The following is a 26201-nucleotide window of genomic DNA, read 5'->3' as shown; positions in this document are numbered from 1 at the left end:
AAAAAGAAATAAAAAATTATCTGGAAACAAATGAAAATGAACACACAACACCCAAAATCTATGGGACATCATGAAAACAGTCCTGAGAGGGAAGTGCATAGCATTACAGGCCTACTTCAAGAAGAAAAATCTCAAATAAGCAATTTAACCCTTTATCTAAAGGAACAACACTCAAAGCCTAGAGTAAGTAGAAGAAAGAAAATACACGACATATGGAATAAGAAAACATTACAAAAGATTAAAGAAACCAAAAGTTAGTTCTTTGAAAAGAATAACAAGATTGATAAACCTTTAACCAAACTCATCAAGAAAAAAAGAGAGAAGGCCCACATATATAAAATCAGAAGTGAAAGAGGAGAAGTAACAACTGACATCACAGAAATACAAAGGATTGTAAGAAAATATATTATGAACAACATTAGGCCAACAAACTGGACAACCTGGGTGAAGTTGATAAATTCCTAAAACCATAAAATTTAAAACTGAATCAGGAAGAATCATAAAACCTGAATAAACTAATTATAGCTAATAAAATTGAAGCAGTAATCAAAGACTTCCACAAACAAAATACCTGGATGGAATGGTTTCACAGATGAATTTTACCAAACATTAAAAAGAGAACTAACACCTGTTCTTCTCAAACTATTCAAAAAAATTAAAGAGGAGGGAAGACATCCAAGGTCATTTCACAAGGCCAGAATTATACTGGTTCCAAAACCAGATAAATACACTATAAAAAAAGGAAAGTATAGGCCAATATCCCTGATGACCATAAATGCTAAAGTCCTCAGCAAAATATTAGCAAACTGAATACAGCAACACATCAAAAAGATCAGATACCATGACCAAGTGGTATTTATTCCAAGAGTGCAAGGTTGGTACAAGATTCACAAATCAATAAATGTGATACACCACATAAACAAAATGAAAGATAAAAACCACATAATCATATTAATAGATGCAGAAAACGAATTTGATAAAATTCAGCACTCATTTATGATAAAAACTGCCAGCAAAGTGGGAATAGAGGGGACCCACCTAAACATAGTAAAGACCATGTATGACAAACCCACTGCCAGCATCATACTCATGGGTATCTTAAGGGGAACTAGCATTCCCCTTAAGATCAGGAAAATACCGAGATACCCACTTTCACTTCTTGTATTCAACATAGTACTGGACGTTCTAGCCATAGCAATCAGACAAGAAGAAGAAATAAAAGTGTCCAAATTGGAAAGAAAGAAGTAAAACTGTCTTTATTTGCAGATGACATGATACTGTACATATAGAACCCTAAAGAGCCACCAGGAAACCAGTAGAACTGATAAATGAATTTAGTGAAGTAGCAGGATACAAAATTAATATCTAGAAATTAGTTGCATTTTTATACATCAACAATGACTATCAGGAAAAGAAATTAAGAAAAATCTCATTCGCAACTGCTTCAAATAGAATAAAATTCTGAGGAAGGAATATAACCTATACTCAGAAAATTATAAGACACTGAAGAAAGAAAATGAAGAAGATACAAATAAGTGGAAGCGCATATGGGGTTCATGGATAGAAGAATTAACATCATTATAATGTTCATACTGCACAAAACAATCAATAGATTTAACATAATTCTTATTAAAATACCAATGGCATAGTTTTCAGGTTTAGAACAAATATTCCAAACATTTATATGGAACAAAAAAACCCCCAATATGGTCTCACCAATTTTGAGAATAAACAAAGTTAAAGGTATCACAATACCTGACATCAAACTATACTTATACTACAAGGCCATTGTAATTGAAACAGCATGGTACTGGCATAAGAATAGACATATACATCAATGGAACAGAATGGAGAGCCCAGAAATAAACCCACAGCTTTATGGTCAATTAATATGTGACAGATGATACAAGAGCATACAATGGAGTAATGACAGTCTCTTCAATAAATGTTGTTGGGAAAATTGGACAGGTACATACAAAAAAAACCCCAAAACAACTAGACTGCCAATTTATGTCATAAATAATAATAAACTCAAAATAGATAAAAGACTTAAATGTAAGTCACAAAACTATAAAAATCCTAGAAGAAAATGTAGGCAGTAAAACCTTGGCCATTTTTCATAGCAATATTTTTGCTGATATATCCCCTCAGACAAGTGATGTATCCCTTTTCTTTGTAAAGAAAAAAAATAAACAAATGGAACTACATCAGTCTAAATGCTTTTGCACAGCAAAATAAATCATCAATAAAATAAAAACGGAATACACTGAGTGGGAGAATATATTTGCCAATGATACATCTGATAAGGAGTTAATTTCCAAATATATAAGAAAGAACTCACACAATTCAATACAAGGAAGACAAAGAATCCAATTAAAAATTAAAAAATGGGCAAAGGACCTGAATAGATGCTTCTCCAAAGAGGATATACAGATGGTCAGGAGACATGTGAAAAAATGCTCAATGTCACTAATCATCAGAGAGATGCAAATTAAAACTACAATGAGATATCAACTCCCACCTGTCATAATGTCTACCATCAATAAAACAATACACAAGTGTTGATGTGGACAAAAGGGAACCCTTGTTTACTGTTGGTGGGAATGCAGACTTAAATACTAATTTAAAGAAATATATGACCCCTACATTCATTGCAATATTATTTACAATAGCCAAGATCTGGAAACAGCCCAAGTGCCCATCATTAGATGAGTTGATATTAAAGTGGTGGTACATTTATGCAATGGGATACTACACAGCTCTGAAGGAGGAAATCTTACCTTTTGTGACTGCATGTATGGACCTGGAGATTATTGTGCTAGGTGAAGTAAGCCACTCACAGAAAGACGAATACCATATGATCTCACTTACATGTGGAATCTAATGAACAAAATAAACTGACAAACAAAATAGAAACGGAGGCATGTATACATTGAACAGACTGACAGCTGTCAGAAGCAGGCAGTGGAAAAAACAAGGTGAAAGGATTAGCCAAATACACACACACACACACACACACACACACACACACACATAACACAAAGATACAGAGAATCAGCGTGGTGATAGCCAGAGGGAAAGGGAGTATGGGTAGGTGGAGGTGGGCAAAGGGGGAAAAACGGGGATGAAAAGAGACTTTTCTCTGGGCGATGGGTGCATGAAGTAGTGTGCAGATGATGTTTTACTGATTGTACACTTGTCACCTGTATGGTTTTACAAGCCAAGGTCATAGCAATAAATTCAATTAAGTATACACACACACACACACACACACACACACAGAAGCACAATAAAGAAAGCAAAAATCACCCATAAAGCTTCCCCACAGAGAAAATGACTACTGAGATGTCAGAAAACATCCATTCAGACATATATATGCACCTAAATAATATAGAATATACTTTCATCTAAATGGGAGAAAAGCTCTAATTATAATTGGCTTTTCACTCTATACTATGCAGGTAGTTTTTCTAAAACAACACAACATCACCCTATCCCTCTTCTCTGTCACCAGTGATACCCTATCATTAACTGGATTTAAAAAAATATTCACTGGATACTTAAGGCTCTTGCTTATAAAAGTCTTCACTGTTTTTCCAAGGATATTTCTCATTTTTAAATACCTCTCATGCATCAGTCAGCTTGGTTTCTTCATATTCACACACATTTCTCCTCCCTAGTTTTTTCTGCATCTGAGTAATTATTCAAATTCAACATTGTATGCTTTCTCTTTTAGGAAGTCATTCCTTGCTATTTCTACTTCATAATAACTTTTTAATTTGGGGGGCAATTATAGTGCTTTTAGTCTAAGATAATATATGTAATGATATTTTGAAACTTATAATTAATTGTACCAAATTGTTTTCATCGACTCTTGGTGGCACTTAATCATATATGTGCAAAGCCTTATATTTCTCCTGTCTCCTTCACGAAATGTAGTGGCATGAAAATGTTGATTTCTCTGGAAAGAATTCTTGGTTGAGAGTGAGAAGACCTGGGTTCTATAACTTGTTTAATAGTTTAAGCAAGTTTATTGCTCTTCTCTGGGTCTCCACCTCTTCATTTGTAATATTACAAGATTGGAATCATCTCTAAGGTTTCTTCCAAATTTGCTTCTGAGATTTTTCTCTCACCTTATATTTAAAGAAAGGCTACATAAAGATAAGGCTCAGTGGCCTAGAGATAAATGTTTAAAAAACTGGCCCTTTGGGAGGCAAAATCTTTGACTTGCAGGGTTTGTTGATTTCTTTGGTGTAGATATTCTCATCATGGCCAATATCCAGCTACTAGCGCGACAAAACCAAGTGTGGAGTTGGGAAGACATGCACTCTGTTGGCTCGTATTGGCTGACAGGACCCAGCCAGTGCTGCTGAGTGGTTCTTCTCAGTGAAGAAGAGCACAGCCTCAGGCTTGTTGAGACTATGGGAGAACCCCTAGATTCCCTCTAAAACACAGCTTCTCTTCACTGAGTGGAATAGAATAAGGGAAACAACAAAGGAAATTGGTTCTATCTTGGTTTTTTAACTTCAGGTTCTCCAGACATGAGCTCTCAGGTTAGTCCAGTCTTCTCAGGTGCCTGTAACCACTGCAGAGTGTCCAACTCTCTTGAAACCTGGCACGGGGATGATATAACTGAGTTGTGACAATTTTCTATGCAGTTGGTAATCTGGACCTATGCCTAGAGCTCTGAACTCTGCTTTTTCTGTGAAAGAGAAGTGGTCCAAACAATGAAAAAAAGTTTCTGAGCTAGAAGTAAAAAATGATGTCCAGATGGTGAAGACAGTCTTGTTCAGGAAAAAGCCCCCAGAGTTCTGTGAGGCAGTGGAGGAAGGAAGTTGGAGTGGAAAGCAGAAAACTGGAGCTTAAGACCCAGCCTTGATTCTGGCACTATCTCATAAAGCCCACAACCATGTAAAACTCTTGGTTTATCTATAAAGTGTTGGTTAATTCTAAATTCCTCTGAGACCATTGAGAGAATCAAATGAGATATATTGAAGATACATGACAAACAATTATTTACATTTAAAAATAGCTTGGAAGAAAGTGAAAATATTACTAGTTATAAGAATAAATGATCACATGTATTTTTTTTTGATTTATGTGATTGGGTCCACAAATAAGTTTGAAAGTGGTAAGTGGTTAATGTGGTCATTGAAGAGGATGCTTCTCAAATTTGAAAAGTTCTAGTTAATGCTCTTTTCTTATAGCCACTCCTCTCCTCCTCACAGAACTAGAAAGCACAGGGATTCCCCAGATGAACTGAGGGAAATGTGCTCATGTGCAGAGTGGATGACAATATGAGGGATGGCTGCACAGATATTTTTAACATGCTAATGTGTACCTGCCAGACTGAGCGCTGAGTCTCCAGGTGGGTTGGCAACATGAAGTAGGGTTGAGAAGGAACAGGGGGATTTTCAGAGAACCACAGATGCAGAAGCAGAGGGAAGAGGAGGAATCGGAGCAAGGACAGACACAGCCAAAGGGTCCTGGGTAGATGTATGATAACAATTCATTTCAGCACCTACAGGTTAAAGCTACCCTGGGAAGCTAGTGTTGGAGGCACCTTAGGCATAAAGGAATTGTGCAATGGTGGGTTAGCATTACACAATTCCTATGTTGTGTAATGCTCAGTACCTCCTCAGGGCTGTCCCCAGAACTTCACAAACAGTACTTCAGATAGAGTTTTGACCCCTTTTGACATGGGAGACAGAGAAAAGTGTGTGAGAAGTCTACAGCTACCCTGAGAAATGTTTCAACACAGTGCTTCTAAAGTTCTAAGGAGGAAGGAGTAACAGCCAACAGGGAGAGGTTAAATTTGAGAGAAAGACTGAAAAGAGTACTTTTTTTTACTCTTCTCCCCCATTACATTGTAAATTCTATTATGGGAGCAATACTGACTACTAATACAGCACATAGTAGGTGGCCAAAAAATTGTAATAGCTAACAGGTGTGGAGCACTTGCCACATGCCAGGCACTGTTCTAAGTGTTTCACAAGTTATCCTGCTGAGTCTTCACAATGGCTGTTGAAGTAGAAAATATTATCCCTATACAACTGATGAGGAAATTGAGACATTGAATGATTAAATAATTTTCCCACAGTAACACAGCTAGAAGTGATAGAGCTATGATTTTGAACCTAGGTGACTTTGCTTCAGAGACTGTGCTCTTGAACAACATACTACGGTAAGTCTTTCTTGAATGAAATGAATGAACAGGTGACAGTGTTCCAGGGATATAGAGTGAGTAATCAAGGGCCTTTAGGTTCACCAGATATAGCCAGGGCTCCATTTTCTGGGGATGTGGTACTATTGCACTCCCAGTGAGGGAGAGAGGCATATACCTGGGGAGCAGCAAATTATTACTGAGTGCCTTGGAACCTTATCTTCCCACATGCTTAGATTATAACAATAGGATCATTGCACATGGGAAGGGTCTTGTACATGCTTGTCTTATGCTGAAGTCTTGGACTCCATGGGCTGGACAAATCTCATACAGACATATATTTTTTATTTTCCACCCAAGCCTTTGAGAAGAATTATCAAAGCTTTGGGAGAAATTACAGTTCAGAAATTAAAGGATGCCTGGAAAAAGTCTCTCAAAATTTGCAAATTAATTTATTATAACTTTGTGGTTAGAAGTTCTTCCGTGCAGCTAAGCTAAATTCCTCAGCCTGCAGTTTTGATCTCATTTTCTCCTGTTTTGTACATAGAAATGTCAATGGTTTTACTATGTTATATATGTCTTCTGTAAAGGTAGATTTGTTTATAATTTATACCCAGCCTGCTTCCAAAAAGGGTTAGAGGCAGCTCCTACTGTGTCTGCCTCGCTGCTCTTTGAAGAGCTTTCCTCACTCCTGCAATGTGCTGCCTGCCCTCTGAGGGGCGCAAGGAAGATTCCTCTAATGATGCCAAATGAAAGCAAAGCTAGTAACCTGAACTATGCTGACAAACTAGTAACCTGAAATTAAGACAAGAAAAAACAAAATCCCTCCCCAAGCCAGGTAAAGTGGATTTTTCTGAATGGAAAAAATTCTGGAGAGAGTGATCAACTTTAATACCATCAGCCTCTTAATTGTAAGTTTCTGTACTCAGTATAGTACCTGCTTTTGCTATTTTCAGGTTTTGGAGTATATATACAGTAATTCCTCACTTAATATCATTAATAGGGTCTATAAGCAAAGTGAAGTATGATGAAATCAATTTTACTATAGACTGATGATATAGACAAGAGTTAAGTTCCTATGGCACCTCATCAACAGTGTAACAAAATGATGTTACATAAAATGACATTATGAGAAGACCTGCTGTACTCTAAAATATATATATATTTTACTTGAATACATTATATATTTTTATTTCACATGACTACATTTTCTGATTGTATTAGGGTCTTCTCTTTTGCCTGGTTGTCTGCATTTTAATAGGAAACATGGATTGAAGGAATGGTAGCTAGCAGACAGGCAAAGAAAAGAATTTTAAGGTTCTCTGCAAACAGAAGTCTTTCTGGAAAATAAATGGGTAGCATTTTAAATTGGTACTATTGAAGTGGAATAAGGAATCCAGCTTGTAGACCCCTCTTTTGGGTTCTTCTCCTGCTCCCATCTCTCCGAAGTCTTTAGGGCCCTGTTCAAACAGTCGCACATAGCCAGGCCGTTGGAAGAAAACTGAGGTCATACACTGTGCAGCTATGGAACTGATACAGGTACTTGACTTGTTCTTTGACTAGCCCTGACCAAACCAAACCCAGGCTCTGAGAGGCCATCACTTCTCCCTGTGACTTCCATCAGCCAATGTCTCCTGTATCTATGATACTTTAATCATTTGATCATTCACTCCTTCAGCCCAGGCCAAGACTGGGCCAAGCCTTTCTCAGAGTCCTTCCTGTTTTGGCTGCATGTCTGCCTGCTTGCACTTTCAGGCCAGAATTTACTTCACTACAGCTTCTGACGTCCCCTTCAAACCTACCCTGCTTTCTCAGAATCTACTTTGAATGGTTCTTTTTGTGGGTATCGCTTCTCTGTTGTCCATTCTCAGTTGATCTTCCTTTTGTCTTCCGTTTTAACCTCCTTTTTACATAGCTAATTTCTGCAGTCTTGGTAAATTATTCCACTCAGCTTGTTAATCCTTCCTGCCTTCAGCACCTGGGCTCGAATCCTGGATCTGACATTTAACTGATATATAGCCTTGGACAAGTTATTTAATCTCCCTGAGACATGGATTCCTTATGTGTAAAGTGGGAGAAATCTCATTCATATACAGACTTGTGATGATTAAATAAAAAAAAATAAAAAGGAATATAAAGCCATTGGCACTCAGCCAGGCATGCGTAACTTTATTTGAACTTAAATCTCTCTTCATGTTTCCTTCTCTCCAAAACTATCTGAATTTTCTTTCATTTTTTCCACCTTTCTCAAAGACACACAAGCAGTGTTTCTCTTCTTTGAAGTCATGATCATTGTAGGTTCAGTTCAATCTCTCCCATAGAGCAATTATATAGCAAGAGATCAGGCTGTGATATGGTACAGACTACACTACTCACTGCTCACCCATGTCATTTGGAAGGGTATTCATACCCAAAGTGGGACCTTTTTTATTTTTTCAAATAAGCATGGCAATCAAGGGCTAAATATAATAGGGCATTTCTTTTTTAAAATTTTATTTATTTATTTTTTAGAGAGAGGGGAAGGAAAGGAAAAAGAGAGGGAGAAAAACATCAGTGGGTGATTGCCTTTTGTGTACCCTCTACTGGGGACCTGGCTGACAACCCAGGCATGTGCTTTGACTGGGAATCAAACCAGTGACCCTTCAGTTCATAGGCCGGCACACAATCCACTGAGCTACATCAGCTAGGGCAGGGCCATTTCTTATATCAGCTTTTTTTGGTCTTATTTTCAAACCAGGCTTATTTCTAGCAGAGATTTGAAAGGTATTTAGATAATTTGCCTATGAGCAAGGAATGAGTTTCCCTGTTTTAAATTTTTTCATTTCTTATTTTGGAAGCAGAGGGTAGAGTTGAGTAGATAGAGGATAAGAGAAGAGAGCATTATGATGAGGGAAGAATGGGAAACTACTCCAAGTTTATATCTCTGAAGACGTAAATTCACAATTTGGTAATGTCAGATTGGGTTATTTTGTTCTTCCTTTCATTGTAAGGAAGCACTTGCAATTATATATTACATTTATACTGAAGATCGTGCAGAGAGGAATGACAAAACATTTGGGGAAAGCAGACATCAAAGACGGAGACATTTCACACACTTAGGAGAGAGATGGGCTGATATATGTTGCTTTGTTCTTAAATATGATTCACATACTTAGGAAAAATATTCTCATGCTCCTATCTTTATATGACCCATACCCATGACTTCCCTGGGGGCAGAGGGTCATACAAAGATACCCACCCTCCATCCCCTCTCTCCCTTTTCTGGGAAGAAAAGGAACCTGAGGAGTCGTAGGTGAGGTAGAGGGGCATTTGAAATATGAAGACCTGGCAGAGGACAGTGTGTGTCTAGAGAGAAAAAAGAGAGAAATAGATTACACAAAGACAACCAAATAAGGAAACGGTAGTGAGAGGGTGTAGTTTTGGGTTCTTGTTGTAGAAATGACTTATTTTAAATCTCCAGAATTAAAGGTGAAGGAGAACACCCCATCTCTTCTTAAATTATATCATTTACTTATATGATTTTCTTTTGTCTTTAAATAGTGAACAGATATTTCTTCTGTGCCTCAGCCTTACAACTGTACACAGTAGTGTTGCTAGACTCCTAAGAGACTGTGCAGACAAGGGATAGTAGCCAGGGAATGGCAGACAGAATGAGAACTGGTGGCTGCAGCCCTGTGCTCAGAGGAGTTCTGAGCCCCAGTGGGAAGCAGCTCAGTGGAAAGGGTGCTGGGATCCATCAATGCGGGCATCGGCTAATGCTGTCTGTCATGGGCCTGGGTGGGAGAGTTGTGATGGGAGACTTCTGTGTGGTGCTTTTCATACTGACAGCTCGAGCCTCTTATTTAATTGGGGTGGGAAGAACTTAAAGACATTAATCTAGTTGCCAAAAGCCACAAAACTATTTATTATCTCACCAACTTATGATGATTATTTTTGTAATTAAAAAAAGTCATTTTTAAATTTTCATTTACAGTTGACATATAATATTATATTAATTTCAGGTGTACATCCTTGGTTAGAATGATTAGATGTTATATAGCAGGTGATCATCTTGATAAGTCTGGTATTCATCTGACACCATACAGGGTTATTAGAACATCACTGACCGTGTTCCCTGGGCTGTACTTGACATCCCTGTGACTGTTCTGTACTTACTGCTCTGTACTTCTTAATCCCTTAAGAAGAAGAAAAATTTCAAAAATGTGAACAATAAAATGGCAATATATATTTGTGAACAATTGAACCTAAAAAACAAAATAAATGAACAGGCAGAACAGAAACAAACTCCTAGATACCGAGAACATTTTGACAGATGCCAGATGCGAGGCGGTTGAGGAGACAGGTGAAAACATTTTTTTAAAAAGTTTTCAGATCAGGGAAAGAATGAGATTAAGAGAATTAACCATCCTGAAAATGAAAAACCATCTGCCTTCAAGGCATTTAGAATTGAAAATAAACCTTCATGAATTCGTTTGTTAAGACACTGTAGCAAAAATGTCAGGAGCCCTGGTTGGTCCTCTCCAGCGCCAAACACACACGGAAGCCTGGGGGCCTCCTCACCAATTTCAGAGACGTTTACAAGTCTAAGGTGCTAGAGCCCCACTATTTCTTCCAGGAGGAAATTTTTCTTTGTGCTTGGATATAAGGATAAAGAAGTAGGAAGAGATTTTAAAGTGTTATTTGCCTTGGATTAATGGACATTTGAATTTAACTTTAGAATCTTTTAAATGACAGCTAACAAATGTTATATTTAAAATTCTTCAGCTTCGCAATATACTGAAAAAAAAATCCAGGATGGGATTTGCACATGTTTTTTTTTAAAAGATTTTATTCATTTATTTTTAGAGGGGAAGGAGAGAGGTAGAGAAATATCAATGTATGGTTGCCTCTCATGTGTTCCCCGTTGGGAACTGGCCTGCAACCCAGGCATGTGCCCTGACTGGGAATCAAATCGTGATCATCTGGTTCACAGGTCCGCTCTCAATCCACTGAAGCTATACCAGCCAGGGCTGCACATGCTTTTAACTAACCATGGTAGCAGGCAGCAGTTTTAATTCCAGAATAAACTGCATAATATAGTAAATCCCAGTAAAAGACTCAAAATTTTTTTTATCAGAAATAAGCCACAGTGACATGCTTTGAGGGAACTCTGGCCCACAAATCTCTCCCTTACTTGCCTGAGAACTTACTATTAAACATTCAGAAGTTATTTTTGAAAATAATAATATTCTTGGGTGACATGGCATGTCAATTTTATTGTTAGCTAGGAACAAAGGAAGAGGAAAGGCCAGTAGTGGTGAAGTAAAGGGATTTCTGACTAGCTGTGGAAGAAGAAAAGGGAGTGAAAGAAAGAGTGGTCCTGAGAGAGTTGCTAAGGGAGTTTTACAACCCAAAGATGGAGTTCACTGTCTCAAGATGACCTCTGACTCCAGAATGTTCAACTGACCTTAGGCCTTATCAGTCTGAAGACAACATTAAGTAGCTGATGGAAACCATGCTCATGAAAGGACCCTCCGGATGCCTTTGGAAAGTAGCAAAGGGAAAAGAAAAGAGAAAAACAATGTAAGAAAGTGTAGGAGTACCTTCTCTCCAACATTTCTGAGAGAAGATGGGAGTTGAAAACCTCAAACAAAATGTTGCCCCAATCTCACGCGGCTAATTTTAGTTATCTTGGTTCATGGCTATGATTCATCCCTAAAGCTGTGAATTGCTGAGGAGGAAGGAGGAAAAAATTGACTTAAATGTCAGAGCAGTAGGAACAAAAATATAGTTTCTTTTTTGGGGAACTAAAATTCCAGGATATGGGGATTTTTTTTTCTCATAAGGAACTAAATGCTTTAAACTTCTAGAAAAACAATTACTTCCAGTCAAAATATCATCAAGGAATAAAAGACAGCATTGATTATGAGTGATGTCATATCTGAATTTTGCCTTCATAGTGTGTTCCCCCTTTTTCTTGTGTCCCTCCTGAAATCCCATTAAGCTAAAACCACTTATGATCACATGTACTGGATGGAGTATGGTGGAAAGTGATAGGTAGACTGTAATGAGAGATGGAACTCCTAAAGCAGGTGAGGAAGAAATGAATGGAGATGAGCAGCACTATGAGAAATAAGTCTGGTGAATAGGATGGTAGCACAGAGAAGAAAAATATATTAGAATGGTCAGATGTTGTCTTGGCTGCTAAAGAACAGGGGGGCAGCAGAGGTGGTTTGCTAAAATGCTAAGTCAAGACAAAAATTGCTAATTTAGAAGGTACCTCCCAGTAAATTGGTTATCATTTTGAATTTCCAGAGGTTTAGAGGAGGAAAATAGACATCACAAACTCTTATACCCTGCTCAGTGACTAATTTCATTGTCTGAAGTGTTGACCCTCTTTACCATCAGCTTAGCCACTACCTGTGCTGGCCTCTTTCTGCTCTTAAAGCCTGTGAGCAGTAGACAAAATACATAAATGGTTGTAAAGATAGGGTCCAGGGCATTCATAAAGGCAAAATGTAAAAGTCCCAATGACTTCGGAGTGGATTCCCTTGAAGCTCTAGAAAGTAGGATAGAATTGTGAACTTGATTTCTGCACATGGCCCCGTCCTTGGCCTTCTCAGAGCATGTTCCACATCTTCCTTAGGGCTCTGCTCCTTTCTGTTCTCCTCATACCTGTGTACCACTGTGAACTGCAGCAATCACCATATCTCATCTCCCAAGACCCAGAGTGTTGTTCAGCTGATGCAACAAATGCATCCCTATAGGCAAACTAATGGGATACAAAGAAGGTGGAAGGGACTCAGGAGGTTGCAGGGTCTTACTATTTGCTTTCATTTGAGGAAACTGAGATCTGGAAAGTCCAAGTGACTTTCTTGCCCAAAGCAGTCCCTCTTTTGCATCTTTTGGAAGATGTCAGTGCCACAGCTGTGACTATCTATTATCTATAGTGGAGATACTATAAAGTCCATAGAAAATATTTGCCAGAAGAGTCCTTGGCTACCCTCATGTCATGCCACCTTGGCCCACTGCCTTTATTATGTATCCAGTTCTTTTCACAGTGCATATATATATATATAGTTTTCCAAGCTTCTGTGAGCTGTGCCAAAGTGCAAGGTACCTGATTCCATTTTTAATTTCTACGACCAATCCTTACCTCATGTGGCAGTATTATGGGTTGAATTGTGTTCCTCATGTAGATATGTCAAAGTACTAACTCCCAATACCTGTGAATGTGACCTTACTTAGAAATAGGGTCTTTTCAGGATTAATCAAGTTAATATAAGGTCATCAGGGAGAGTCCTAATCCAATGTCACTTGTGTCATTAGAAGACAGCCACATTCTTCAGCAAGCTGAGGAATACCAAGAATAGCTGGTCACAACCAGAAGTGAAGAAGAGGCAAGGAAGGATTCTCCTTTAAAGGTTTCACAGGGAGTGTGGGCCTGCTGACATTTTGACTTCAAACTGCTAGGTTTCTGAACAGTGAGATAAGAAATTTCTACTGTTTCTAGCCACCCAGGTCATAGTACTTTGCTACAGCTGGCCTAGGAGGTGAATGCATGCAGAAATAAAGGCAAAAAAGAGGGCAATTGGAAGCCAAAGGAAAGGAGGAAGAGCTTTCTTTCTTGAGCTGCTTTACTAATGTCATTGGTATTAGCTTTCCATTGAAATGATCCATAGTGGTTTCATGGGATACCTTGAAAAAATATTGATGAGGGTATTCTCCCTGTCCACTTCCTTAAAATATAATGTAATTTGCTTTTTAAATAAATTTCCATTACAAAATAGTCAGCTGCTTTTCAGTATTCTAGGCTATAATCTAGTTTGTTTCTTTAATATGATGGCTTTCTCATTTTTCTATTTTATTTATTATGTCTTTTAATATCTTATTTTGTAGTGTAACCTAAATGCATGAATAGTAGTATGTATTTCTTCAAAGTAGGTAATCAAATGCACTTAAAAACATGAATAATCCATAATATATATTTTCAGATTCAACTGATGAGCTACAGGGTGCTGTGTTCCAAGTTCTGATTAACTCTCCATAAATAAAATTAAAAATTAAATATGGTCTTTCTTAAAAAAATCAATTCCCATCATTTATTTTGTAAAGCTGTCCTCTGTTTACCAATAGTACAAATGGAAGTAAGGATTGCTTCTCATCATGTTTTTTCAAAACAAAAATCATTTTAAGGTCTTACAAAATAACAATATACATTGAGTGCCCAAATTTTAAAATGAATATCAAGAGCCTTAACATATCACCCAATTTTAAAGCATGGCCACATTCTGTAAGTTTCTCCAATATACTCTGATCTATTAATTACTCAATTATCTGAAAAAATTCAAGGGTCTTTTTAGGAAGAGATCCTTCATAGATTTAGTGGTTGAACAAATGCCCAGATTTGGGATACATGGACCTTGTCATTGATCAGAAATCTTAATTCTTTTCAGAAGCCACCCTGAGTTATTCCAAACTCTTTTTGGAGGTTGGGGGTTCAGCTTATGATCTATGCAGCGTATACCTAGTGCCCATGTCTTTGAAAGCACTGGGACATACAAGTCAGACCCAATGTCAAAATCAATAGAGCAGTCAATGCTTCACACTGCTCCATCTGAAGAGTGTTTTCTGTCCCATTTACTCCAGGAATCACACAATCTGATCCTGGGTAATAACACGAGCAGCTGGACTACCAGACCATAGCATTAGAAACACTTACTTGAGTGTGGTGAGTTCTGTGAGAGAAGGCTGGGTAGCCTTGAGATAGCTTTCTCTTCGTGCAGCAACCTTGGGAGAAGGCTTGGGACTTGTGTCTGAGTCACCACTATCTTCGTCTCCCATGGCTTTGATATAGCTGCCACTCCGCATTCTTCGGCATGGAATTTCATCATCTTTACCTCGAGGGGTATACCCTGTCCATTCATCTTGGGGAACCTATTCAGATATAAAACAGATGATTCATTTTTTTTATAAGACCCTACATTTGTCTCTTCTTTGCTTTTTGGGGGGAGCATGACCCTAAATATGGGCAATATAGTTAACCATTTTAAAGTTTAGATATGAACTTTTCAATAATGGTGTTTTACTTTAACTGGTTTGAAAATATTTTTGATACATGTAAATCCATGTATCAATCTTTAAAACAACATGTGTATCAGGAAAAATGAAAATCATTGGCTCTGACTTACTTGTATGTCTCAGTTTTCTCTTGCTGATAGTAATTGAGTCAGGCATAAGAATGTCATTAGAAAGGAGAATGGTTTTATCAGAATTCTTTAATTATTTATTTTCAGTTGTCATTCAAATTAAAAACTGTTTCTGTTTTGTCTATATCTTCCTTGAACCCTCCATCTCTACCATTTCATATCCAATCGTTCTTATTTCCAAATCAGTGATCTATATACCAGCTGCATTGACTTCCTGATTTAGCTTCCATAGATCTGCGTAAAGTGCACTTTAAAGGTTTTCAATGATCGCCTCATGAGAGCTTGTGGCATTTTCTTACTTTGAATTATTCTTGACCTCTACACGTGCATGCGCACGCACACACACACACACACACACAATGCCACCACCAGCACCACCCCTTAAGAGTTTCTCTGCTTACCTGGCATGGCTACTACTATACTTATCTGAATTGTTCTTTTCCTCTTGCTTTGCTGGATCCTATTCTAAGTTCCTAACTGTGAGCACCACACAAGATAATGTCCTCAGTACATTGCTCTGTCCTCTTTCCACAGTCATTTCCTTTGAGTTCAGCAGAGCACTAAGTTATGCTATAGAAAGTGTCTTTATGACTTTCTCTTCAATATGGACCTCAACCTAAGGATCTCATTCCTCCTCCATTTGGTAAAAGAAATGCATAATTACCGCTCTTTATACACATTAAGAAATAACATCCTACAGTGCATAAGGCTTAATTTAAAAAGATGGGGGAGTCGTTCTTGCCCTCAACATGTTTATAATGAAGATGAGAAGATGGAGCATAAATTGAGTTCCAAATCAACATGTTAGCAGGTTTAAGATATGGCACCATAAATGGAAACTGGCCCAATTTGCAGTGAGAAGTTAAAAAGGTATTTAATATTTTGATGCTAACCACTTACTGATTATTCATTAGATAATACAATGTTTCATTGTTAACATTTAACTATGCTAAGAAATTTGTTTACAGGATCTTATTTCATCCACACAACAACTCTGCATTTTTTCCTGCATTTCTCGAGCCCAGAGAGCTTAAGAAATTTGCCAAAGAACACATACCTAGTAAGTGGCAGTGCTAGAATTTACAACATTTTGGTTTAACATCAAAAACCAGAATTTACTTACTCCCAATTTTATAGTTAATTACATATGAATCTTAACATTTAAGCATTAAGAAAATTGTCTACAATGTTACATACACATATTATACATAGATTTCTAAATTTATGGGTTTTAAGAAGAAAATAGATATTCCACTAAATACACTATTCTTCCTTCCTTAAATTATAAATTTGTTTATATAATTTGAAAGCTTATATCTAGAAACATGAGACTGAAGAGTTGCTACTATTCATGGACCTGAAAACAGTTGTTCATAGGTTCTAATCCTGAAAAGTACTAATAAAGTATGATTAAGTTTCACTGTACAGCTTGTTTATTTTATTAAACAAATTCTTAAGTCATACTTTCTATGTGCAGGTACTGTTTTAAATGTTTTATAAACATTCACTCTTTGGACCTGCACAGCTGAGGGGTAGTAGTATTATTACCCCCATTTCACAAATAAGGATCCTGAGGTTATATAACTTGTCTGAAGTCCCAACTATGAAGGGCAGGGCTCCAGCCCAGCAGCTCTTGAGGCCTTGCTGTAAACCACTGTTTGATGCTGTTTCTTTGGGCTATGACCAGCCATACCTACAGAAATGAACAATTATAGCCCCACGACACCTTCATAATCCATCACATCTGCTGCATTTGCCTTCTATTAGTTATGTTAGTAACAATGTAGACTTTTTGCTTTTTTAGCTAAAAAGCATCACTGTCACCATAGCAACAAGAACGATTTCTTAGGGAAATTGTAAATGTTGAGAACAGTCTTGTTTTTCTTCAATTGGCAGATGACTCAGTGCAAAGATATGATCATATTCACAACCTCATTATTGGCTTAGCAATTGCATTTTATAAATTAAGTTAGCACAGCTGAGGGTCATGGATGATGCATACAACATTTAAGAATAGGTCAGAGACTAATGACAAACTTATTAGCTCATATCACTTATGAAAGAAAACATGGCAAATTCCTGTTTGGGTGTTCTTTCCAAAATCAGTTTATAGTAGAAGCTTGGATTTGGATGAGAAACAGGCTGTGATTATTGAGAAGGGAACCAGATGGATAGTATTTAATCTGTGTGTCTTTCAATTAAACATAATTTTTAAATGACGGCAACTAAAAAGTTGTATGTGAGTGACTTACATTGGAATGGAATTTAAAAATTAATACATTATTGATACACCTAAAGATAGCCTAGAACAAGATTACATATAAAAAAACACAGGAATCAGTTCCAGGGAAAATGTAAAGAAACAGAAAATCCATACCCTGGAGAAGAAAAATACTGCTGTTGAAGTTTAAAGGCCAGAAAAGTTGCTATAACTGAGCCACAGTTTTCATTCCGAGTCTCTTAAGCTCTAACGTAAAAGGGAGGGTAGTGGTCAGGTGCATAGTTTTCCAAGAAAGCATGCAGGTCTGCAAGGCGCCCAGAGCATGAAATGTCATGCCTTTGTGTGAAAAGAAAGACTTGTGGCTGCAGCTACTATTGTGTTCCAGTCAAAGGTTGCTGTGTCTTTCTGCTTCAGTTCACAAAGAAAAAAGATTTATGGAAATCCATAGAAAAAAAATTAACCTTTCCGCTGTCTGAGAAAGCCTTTCTTATTACTAGTCCTGGCAGGTTAAAGAAATGAAAGTCTTGGTAACAGAAGGAAGCTGGAGCAGAGAGGAAAGCAGCCGAGTCACTTGTTGCTGGCAGTGTAGCCAGGCATCCTGCTTGCCTGAACCAGCTTAGTGGGTGGTTCGATCCAGAAAATGTTAAAAAACATAAGTCTAAGAAAGGTTAGGTTTATATAGTGATGGGTTAGAGGAAAGAGAGGGTCATTTGCTTTTAAATGCATATGTTTAAGCAGTAAAGCTCCAATGGAGAGCTTTATTTTTGATATAATGAGATAAGGATAGTGTAAATTTTTCTATTTCAGGTACAGCATGCCTGTAACGTAAACCACAGGTCATCATTCAGAAGTACAGAAGTCCTACCTCTGACCGAGGAATGGCCATAACCAGTGCCATCATTCTCTAATTACAGGATGAGGAGGTTTTATGAGTTGAAACAGAATCATGGGCACCAAGTGATGGCCCATTCTAACAATGGCCACAGACTATTTAGTCACAGATCAAGGAAAAATTAAACACAATTTAACGAGGCAAGCTTGCATTTCTGAACTCTCCCTCCCTTTCTCCTTGTCTCTTTCCCTTTTTCTTTTATTCATGCAAGTGTCTTTTCCTTGTTGTTTTTCCAGCCATGGCCTGAGTGCCAGGAATATGCAGCAGTAGACAGTACAAGTGTTAATCCCATGTTACTGAGCATGAAGAGATAGATAATAGACAAGTACACCAATAAATGAACAAGATTATTGCAGAAACCATAAATGCCTTGAGGAGAGAGCACCAGGCAGAAGGATCAGCCAGTGAAAGTCCCTAGGTTAGGAATAATCTTGGTGCAATCAAAGCCTCTGAAAAATATGCCAGCACATCCAGAGGGCACTGGGCAAGAGGGAAGTGAAAAGAGGGAAAGCTAAGGGGGCAGGGCCAGGTCTCAAAGGTTCTCCTAAGCCCAGCTCAAATTTTTCTTCAAGGCCAAATTCAGCAATGCCAAAGCTCCCTCCAACTGTTCCAGCCTAAATTGATCTCCTTTAAGAAATTTAAGGCTCACATCATTTACATAAGGGCCAGCAAACTATAAGTCAAAGACTAAATCTAGCTGGCCATTCATTATGTATTGACCTTGGCTGGTTTCCAAGTACAAGGGCAAAGTTGTGATGGAGATTGTGGGGCCCCCCGACCAGACCTGTATATTCCGTCTGAGTACTTGCTTTGCATACCACACAATGGCATTTGCATATACTTCTTGTTTCTGTTTTTGTGTCATCTGTCCACAACTCAGTAAACTCCCTGGAGTAAGACCAAGCATTATTGCTGAAGGCTTAGTGGGTGGGCTCTGCAGTTAGACCGCCCAGGTTTGAATTCCCTCTGGGCCGTAACAAGTTACTTTCACAGTCAACTTAATTAACTCCTCTGTGCCTCAATATCCTTGCCCATTCCCCACTCCACAGAGTTATTTGTGGATTACGTGAGGCGATGCCCACAGGCACACGGGAAACGCTCAGCGAAGGTCTGTGTTAGGGGAGCTCTGCACTCCGCAGGGCACACAGCACGGCGCCGCAGAACACACAGAGGCTCCCAAAGGACGGATGACATGGGTTTTCTAAGGAGCCTGATGTTGTGTTCGATTTTCTTTGGTAATGGAGGGGTAGAAATAATGGAAATATAGTAATCAGAAACTTGAATTCCTAATCTATTTCCTACTCCCATCATCTTTAAGGGAGCGTTCCCCACCAGGAAGTACTGCACAGCTTTCTGTCCTGGGCTCGTCTCTCTCCTGCAGGACTGAGGGGGGTGGGTGCTTCCTTGGGCCTCTTATCCTTCCTGGCTTCTCAGAGATTGAATCTCAAGTGTCCTTTTGATTCACAAAGCAGAAATCTTAGGGAAGAAGAAAGAAAGTTCCATGGGAACTATTTTTATATTTGTATTTGTATTTTTTTAGAAATCTTGAGCCTAGATCTGTGCATTCCAGAGGTATGACGACTGCCAAGGCCAATGGCTGGGGGATCAGGGAGGCTCTGGGCTGCATGAAGGTTCCGCTCTGGGCAGGCAGCTCTTAGCCACAGGAGTGAGGGAGGAAAGGTCATAAAAAGTAAAGGGAGCAAGTTTTCTATTGTTTATCTCACTATTTCTAGGGCGTAGTACAGTGCTGGAGAACAGAATAGGTTTCTGGGTAAATGTGACACTGAATGAATTAATGAATTTCCAATGCCAGCTTTGCTTTCACTCACTGTATGTGGCCTTGGATAAGTCACTTCACCTCTTCCATTCAGTCTTTCCATCTGTAAAATGGGGGTGATAATAGACATTTAACGAATATGGATAATGTGTGTGACAATAGTTGTGAACTTCAAAGTATCATACAAGTCTGAGAATAAAGGTTAGAAAGTTGTCTCCTTATATCTAGTTTTCAGTATGGCCAGCTATGAATATCTTGCAAATTAAAAAGCAGTGGCATTTTAACTGATAGGCTTCTAATCAGCATTCTAGTATAAGAATATAAATACAAATAGAACATGTATGTAACCCTATATAGAAATATGAAAATTTCATATATGAAAATTATAAATATACACAAAAATTTCATCTGGTCCAATAGATATCTTCTATAGTAAAAATTTGCTCTCCCAACTTGGTACAAAAACACATTTATCTTTCTTCTAAGACCTTTGGAATTGAACTCTCTTCTGGAGCAGCCATATTTTTTCCCTTTGGGTTTCCCCAAACTCAGCTGAATGGGATCATGCTAGTTCTGGGAGACCTGTGAGCTAAAGCTATAACAAGCTAGAGGTCCTCAAAAAACCTCTTCCATAGGAAACCTCTAAACATGATAGAAGTCAAAGCAAAACCTTCCATTGGAATGCTTCAAACTCTGTGCTGATTTTTTTTGGGTCCTATCCTCACTTGGTTAATAGTTTCCATTTTAAATAGGGAGGGTACTCTTATTTTTACCCTTCTTCAGCTTTCCTCTAAGATCCAGATAGCACATTTTACTGACTCTAAGATACTAGTGTAAAAGGCACAATATTTTTTTTGTACTATAAGAAAGAAATGAATGTCACCAATTAAATTCTGATATGCCAAAAACTGTATAATTCATTGCAATATCAAGATGCTAAAATGTCAAAAAACTGTTTTAGAATTAAACACCCTTTTAAAGAATATGTGCAATAATAAGAACAAGAAATGGATAGTAATTACAAGCTTAATGCTCATATTTCTTAGTAACAACATAATAGTAACAATTAGCATTCATTTATGTCATGCTTTTGCAAATGACTTTATGTATAAATGCAACATAATGTCTCATGATTCTTACAACTGAAGGATAAGAGGATTAAGTGTTGTATTGTAATTTCAGCCCATCGAGTAGAGAAACTGAGGTGCAGAGAGGTTAGTGGTCAACCCAAGGTGACACTTGGCCCAAGCAGGGGTCTGCCGAACACTGTCCAGGGACTTCCCACCCACATTCACATCTTAGCTATCTTGTGAGTAATAATAATTATTTTATGATTATCAAAAGAACATATTTCAGATAAGAAAACAACTTTTTAGAGTTTAAAGATCTACCTGGAGGAAAAAGCAATGACATAAAGAAATATTACATGCTTAGGAATAAAAACTTATAAGAAATACTATTGCAGACTGGGGAAGGCTTGCTTTTAAAAGGCTCTTCCAGAGCACACGTGGTCGGCACCCCCACATTGGCTGGGCTGCGGTCAGAAAGTGTAACTAAGTGTAGACTGAGTCAGATCGTCTGTGCCAATGGTCCGAGAGATGGTGGCTGGGAGATGGAGCCATGTGTGAGTGACTTCTGGAGAGTGAATTATCTCAGGATGGGAAGTTGAATGGTGAGGTTTGTATTAATGAAAATGTGTGAGATTTTGGGAAATCTGAGAGCCACAAAAGGAATGCAGACACTTAGAACGCCGGGACAGCTGAAATGGATCCGGTGTCCTGATATGTACCAGGGAAGGCCAGTGCGATTCTGTGAGCACTTCTGCATGGCAGCGCATTGAGGGGAGAACTGACCCTAAGACTGAGGTGTGATTTAAAGTCAAGTTCTACTTCATTAGAACCAAAGAAGCTGGGAGGAAGAACTTAGGCATTTGATTGATTAAGTAGAAATAAAGACAATATAGTAAGGAAGAGCAGTGATTAAAATGGTGGAAATCAGTTACAGGTTTATATTTGCGAGGCTGCCCCTCAGCAATAGTCGATTTGTCCCCAAGCACAGAGTATGTTGATGAAAGCAATCAGGTAAATGAAGGTGCTTGGCTATGGCTGAGGGGAGTCAACCTCCCAGGCCTTTCCTGAGCTTTAGGAAGGGTGACTATGAGGAGGAGAAACTGTACTTATGAAAGGGGAACTAGGGATCTGATATTTATGGAATAAACTGACATTTATAGAATAACTTCAAAGGGCTGGAACCAGTGCATATGTTGCTTTATTTTCATCCTTCCAGCAGTCCTAGGAAATAGGCTTGAGTGCTGTAAAACTGAGACTTGAAAAGCTAAAATGACTTGCCCAAGGTCCTCATAAGGAGTAGGAGTCTGCATTTGTCTACCACAGTTTTTAACAGCATTGCCTTGTCTCTAAAGGATGCATTTGAGTGAATGAAAAAAATAAACTAAAAAAAGTGGAGTGCACCACTCAACTGTCCTATTTTTTAAATAAAATATAACCATTAAAATAAGCATGAATATTATCTTGTCACTAATTTTCTAGTACTGATAAAGAAGGCTTAAATAATAAATACTTAAAATAACTGTTAAGTAAAACCAGGTTTGCCATTTCACGGTTTTGTGGTGCCCCTACTGCTGGTCGTCTCTGGTTGCTGCGTAAGCACAAATGGACAGTTTGGGAGAAATCGAAAACCTACAGGACAGCCATGCCTTTTAAGGACGGCTTTGGAGGCCTCCAAGCACCCCAGTGGTTTTTCAGCATTTGTAAGAAGTCTTCGCCCTGGATTTCCAGTTTCTGCCGACCACTTTTCATAGAAATGGCTTTAATGTATTGGCCTTCTAAGCACTTTTAGTGAGCTCTCAGATTCCCTACTCACTCGGCTCCTGTGCATCTTCTTTGCAGCTGGGAGAACTGCTTTTCTGCTCCACACAGCTTTCAACTTGACAAATGCGACTTGGCATAAATGTCCCTGTAGCTTTTTTAGCTTGCTCTTCTCATGGCAAAAGCAGGGAAAAAAGAGCAAGAATAGGAAAATTACAATTACGCGATGTGCAGATCTCAAGGCCTGACTGGTGTTTTCCAATCAGATTTCCCTGACAACCGCCCTTTCTGATTCCCCTTGAAGGCCGGAGCTGGTGTAAATCTTAATTTGCTTAAAAATTACCTTTCAAGTATGAGACTAAATACCCACCTCTTTTAAAAATAGGGCACGTGCCCTTTGCCAGTTCCTCCAAATAACCTTTTAAATGCTCTTGCACAGAACTTGGTACACAGTGCTATGCAGTGGTGATTTGTTCATTCTGACCTTATGGGATTATTCTCATCCATGGACATTTACAGGTATCTGCAAGGTACCCAGAACCATAGCAGGTGCCAAGTAAATACACCAAATTATTTTGCAAAGCACAGTCTTGAAGAGATTTACAAGTTTTTAGTAGATCAGGAAAATCTGGGGGATGGATGATGAAAAAGAGTAAAAACAGTTTTTAAGCAAGTCAAACTGAGTTGAGCACTAAATTTTAGTGCCTCCAAGTTACCTACTGTGTTTATAGTTTGTTCTTATGGAGCCTCTTCCCTGGTGGTAACCCTCTTCCTTGGAGTTGACTGTGTGTAAAATGCATGGATGCCACCGAGAAATAATAACCACAGGAGAAACACAGGGGAGTGAGGTCTGCGACCCTCAAAGAAAGGAAGGAATCCATGGGCCTCGGGGGCTGCTGGCAAAGGTTACTGAGGTGCTGGCTGGCATCAAAGGAGGCAGTGTAGTTGGGAAGATACCCTTGTGATACTACACCAAGATACAGTAACTAAGATAGTATGCTTTGGTATGATGTGGCAACAGGGCAGGAAAATGAATTTTATTCATCGTCCACCTTGCATTTGGACATCTGCAGGTTGTATACTACCCTGCTCCCACTTCTGGTTCTTGTAGTCACATCCCCCTGATTTTGCTTTGGGGAAACTGTCTTCCCTAAATTGGAGGTCCTAGTATTTCAAGAGTAACACAGGAGATGTGCTCAGCCAATGAGCACAACACATTCCCAGCTCCCCTGCTCGGTTCAGGGCTGAGCTAAGCCTGTTCCATCAGCAAGCACCGCTGGACTTTGAATGCCGAAACAAAGATATTTCTTCTCATTCAGTATATCAGTAGGGTTGCAATTAACCTTAGGGTTTGCTGGTAGCCATTTATAATCACTAATACACAAACACTGCCTCATGTAATACAAAAACAGTACTTTGCTATTAATTTTATTGCAAAGATGAGAGCATTGAGACTTAGTGCTATTAAATGATTGACACCAAATTTTACAGCTAGTAAAATCATAGTCAGACTTAAAAATCTGGCTTGTATCACTCAAACTTCTATGCTCTTTGCCTCCTACCATGGAGTTGGGGGCAGCTCTGTGTGGTTTCGGAGACTGTAGACCTCCCTGCAAGAGCAGCCCTGAAAAGGGCTAGTAAGTCTCCCTGGAGAACCAGGCCAAAACGCGGGCAGGAGGCATGACTGTCACTCTAACACTGCGGGAATCAGGCCTGATAAATACATTGTATCCTTTGAAGCCTGCTCTGCTTGGTTTTGTACAGCCCTGTTGATATAAGCCGGATGTTTAAATTCAAGGCATAAGTAAACTCCTTATCTTATGAAACACGTCTTAAAGACCCTTTGGCGTCAGCATGACTAACCGAACCTGACCTATGACAGATCTCTGTCTTCCTTCAATTGTTATCTATAGATAGTACCTATTTTTGTATGACTAGAGCCTTTTTGACATAAATTGATGAACTATGAACATATGCTGTGTACACCTACACACACCATTCCCAATAAAAGCCATCTGAGAGAAGGGCTCGGGGCATTCTCCACCAGAGGGAATTGCCAACCTCCTTCCTGCCAGAACAGCGAGATTGTGTCAGGGACAACTTATTTCTCATCCGCAGTGGACAGGAGGAGCGTGCTGCCGGATGGAGAGCCTCCCACACCATGGTGCTGTGTATAAGTTTCAAAATTTAGTAACAATAACTTTCCATTAAACATAAAACTCAAGAGTCAGGTTGCTGGGAGATACTTTATGTAACATTTTGAAACTTGTAATGAGTAGTGAGGGTTAGATGCTTAGAAGAATCAAAAGACTTTAAAAAGTAATGTCCACAGACTACCCACCACCCAACAGTTACAGTTGGCTACAAGTTTTAGCGAAATATAAGGAAGAACACAGACATCCTAAAAGGTTACAAGATAAAAACAACAGAGGCTTAGGTTTATAATAAATACTTGTTTTTTTTTTTTTTTTTACTGATTATATAGGTAATAAGGTAATTGAAGGAGCCCTTTCTTAGTTTTTAATGAAGCATTCATTTTTAACATGTCTTTCTGGCATATTGGAGAGCATCTGTTGGCTGGCAATGGCTAAGTGAGGCGCTTTATTTCTCCATTATCGTAGTCACTAGCATGGTGTCTGCCTGCCACGATCTCTGGGCTTTGTACCCAGAATGCCCCAAATTGAATTGCCCGAGGCAAACTAGAATTCTGTGCCTGGTGTTCAGAAGCACAGACGTGGTTCAAATATTTGAGATCTTCCTCCTGGGGTCAGTGGAAACCCAGATATAGACGTATCATTCATAAAACTAAACTTCAATGTTGGCTAAAACCTTACGGCTCTCTCAGTAGTGAGACCCCACCTCTTGTCAAGTGTTCATGAGTATGAATCTTTCCCTTAGGACTTAATGTCTGACAATCTTATTATGAACGAACAGTACAGCTAGAGTCTATAAAATATCAGGCCAGTCACCTCCAATGTTAATATTTGATTAAAAATTATGAATTTTGAAAGAAATCCCAGCAAATATTTTACTTTAGTTTTCTCTATCATTGATTTTGGGATACCAGGTTTCTCAAATGAGTCTATAAATGGCTACTATAAATTCAGTGAATGATTAACTTAGCTATTTGTC

At 38.6% G+C, this 26201-nt stretch overlaps 1 protein-coding gene across 5 annotated transcripts in view; it reads right to left on the bottom strand.

Moving 5' to 3' along the window:
- DLGAP1 (DLG associated protein 1) overlaps positions 1-26201 on the bottom strand; it is an 856099-nt gene that overhangs the window by 225170 nt on the left and 604728 nt on the right. For 4 of the 5 annotated variants that reach the window (XM_053664366.1, XM_037150738.2, XM_053664367.1 and 1 more), the window contains one exon: positions 14865-15079. In XM_053664366.1, the coding sequence (XP_053520341.1) occupies positions 14865-15079 (215 nt within the window). Of the gene's footprint in view, positions 1-14864; positions 15080-23124; positions 23239-26201 lie in introns of all 5 variants that reach the window. The other variant, XM_053664368.1, reaches the window with a different exon arrangement.

The sequence above is a fragment of the Artibeus jamaicensis genome, unplaced genomic scaffold, assembly GCF_021234435.1.
Source record: "Artibeus jamaicensis isolate MK-2021 breed Jamaican fruit bat unplaced genomic scaffold, CSHL_Jam_final contig_354, whole genome shotgun sequence".
Classification (NCBI taxonomy): Eukaryota; Metazoa; Chordata; class Mammalia; order Chiroptera; family Phyllostomidae; genus Artibeus; species Artibeus jamaicensis.
Note: the sequence above shows the minus strand (reverse complement) of the source record. Positions and strands in the feature narration are given on the sequence as shown.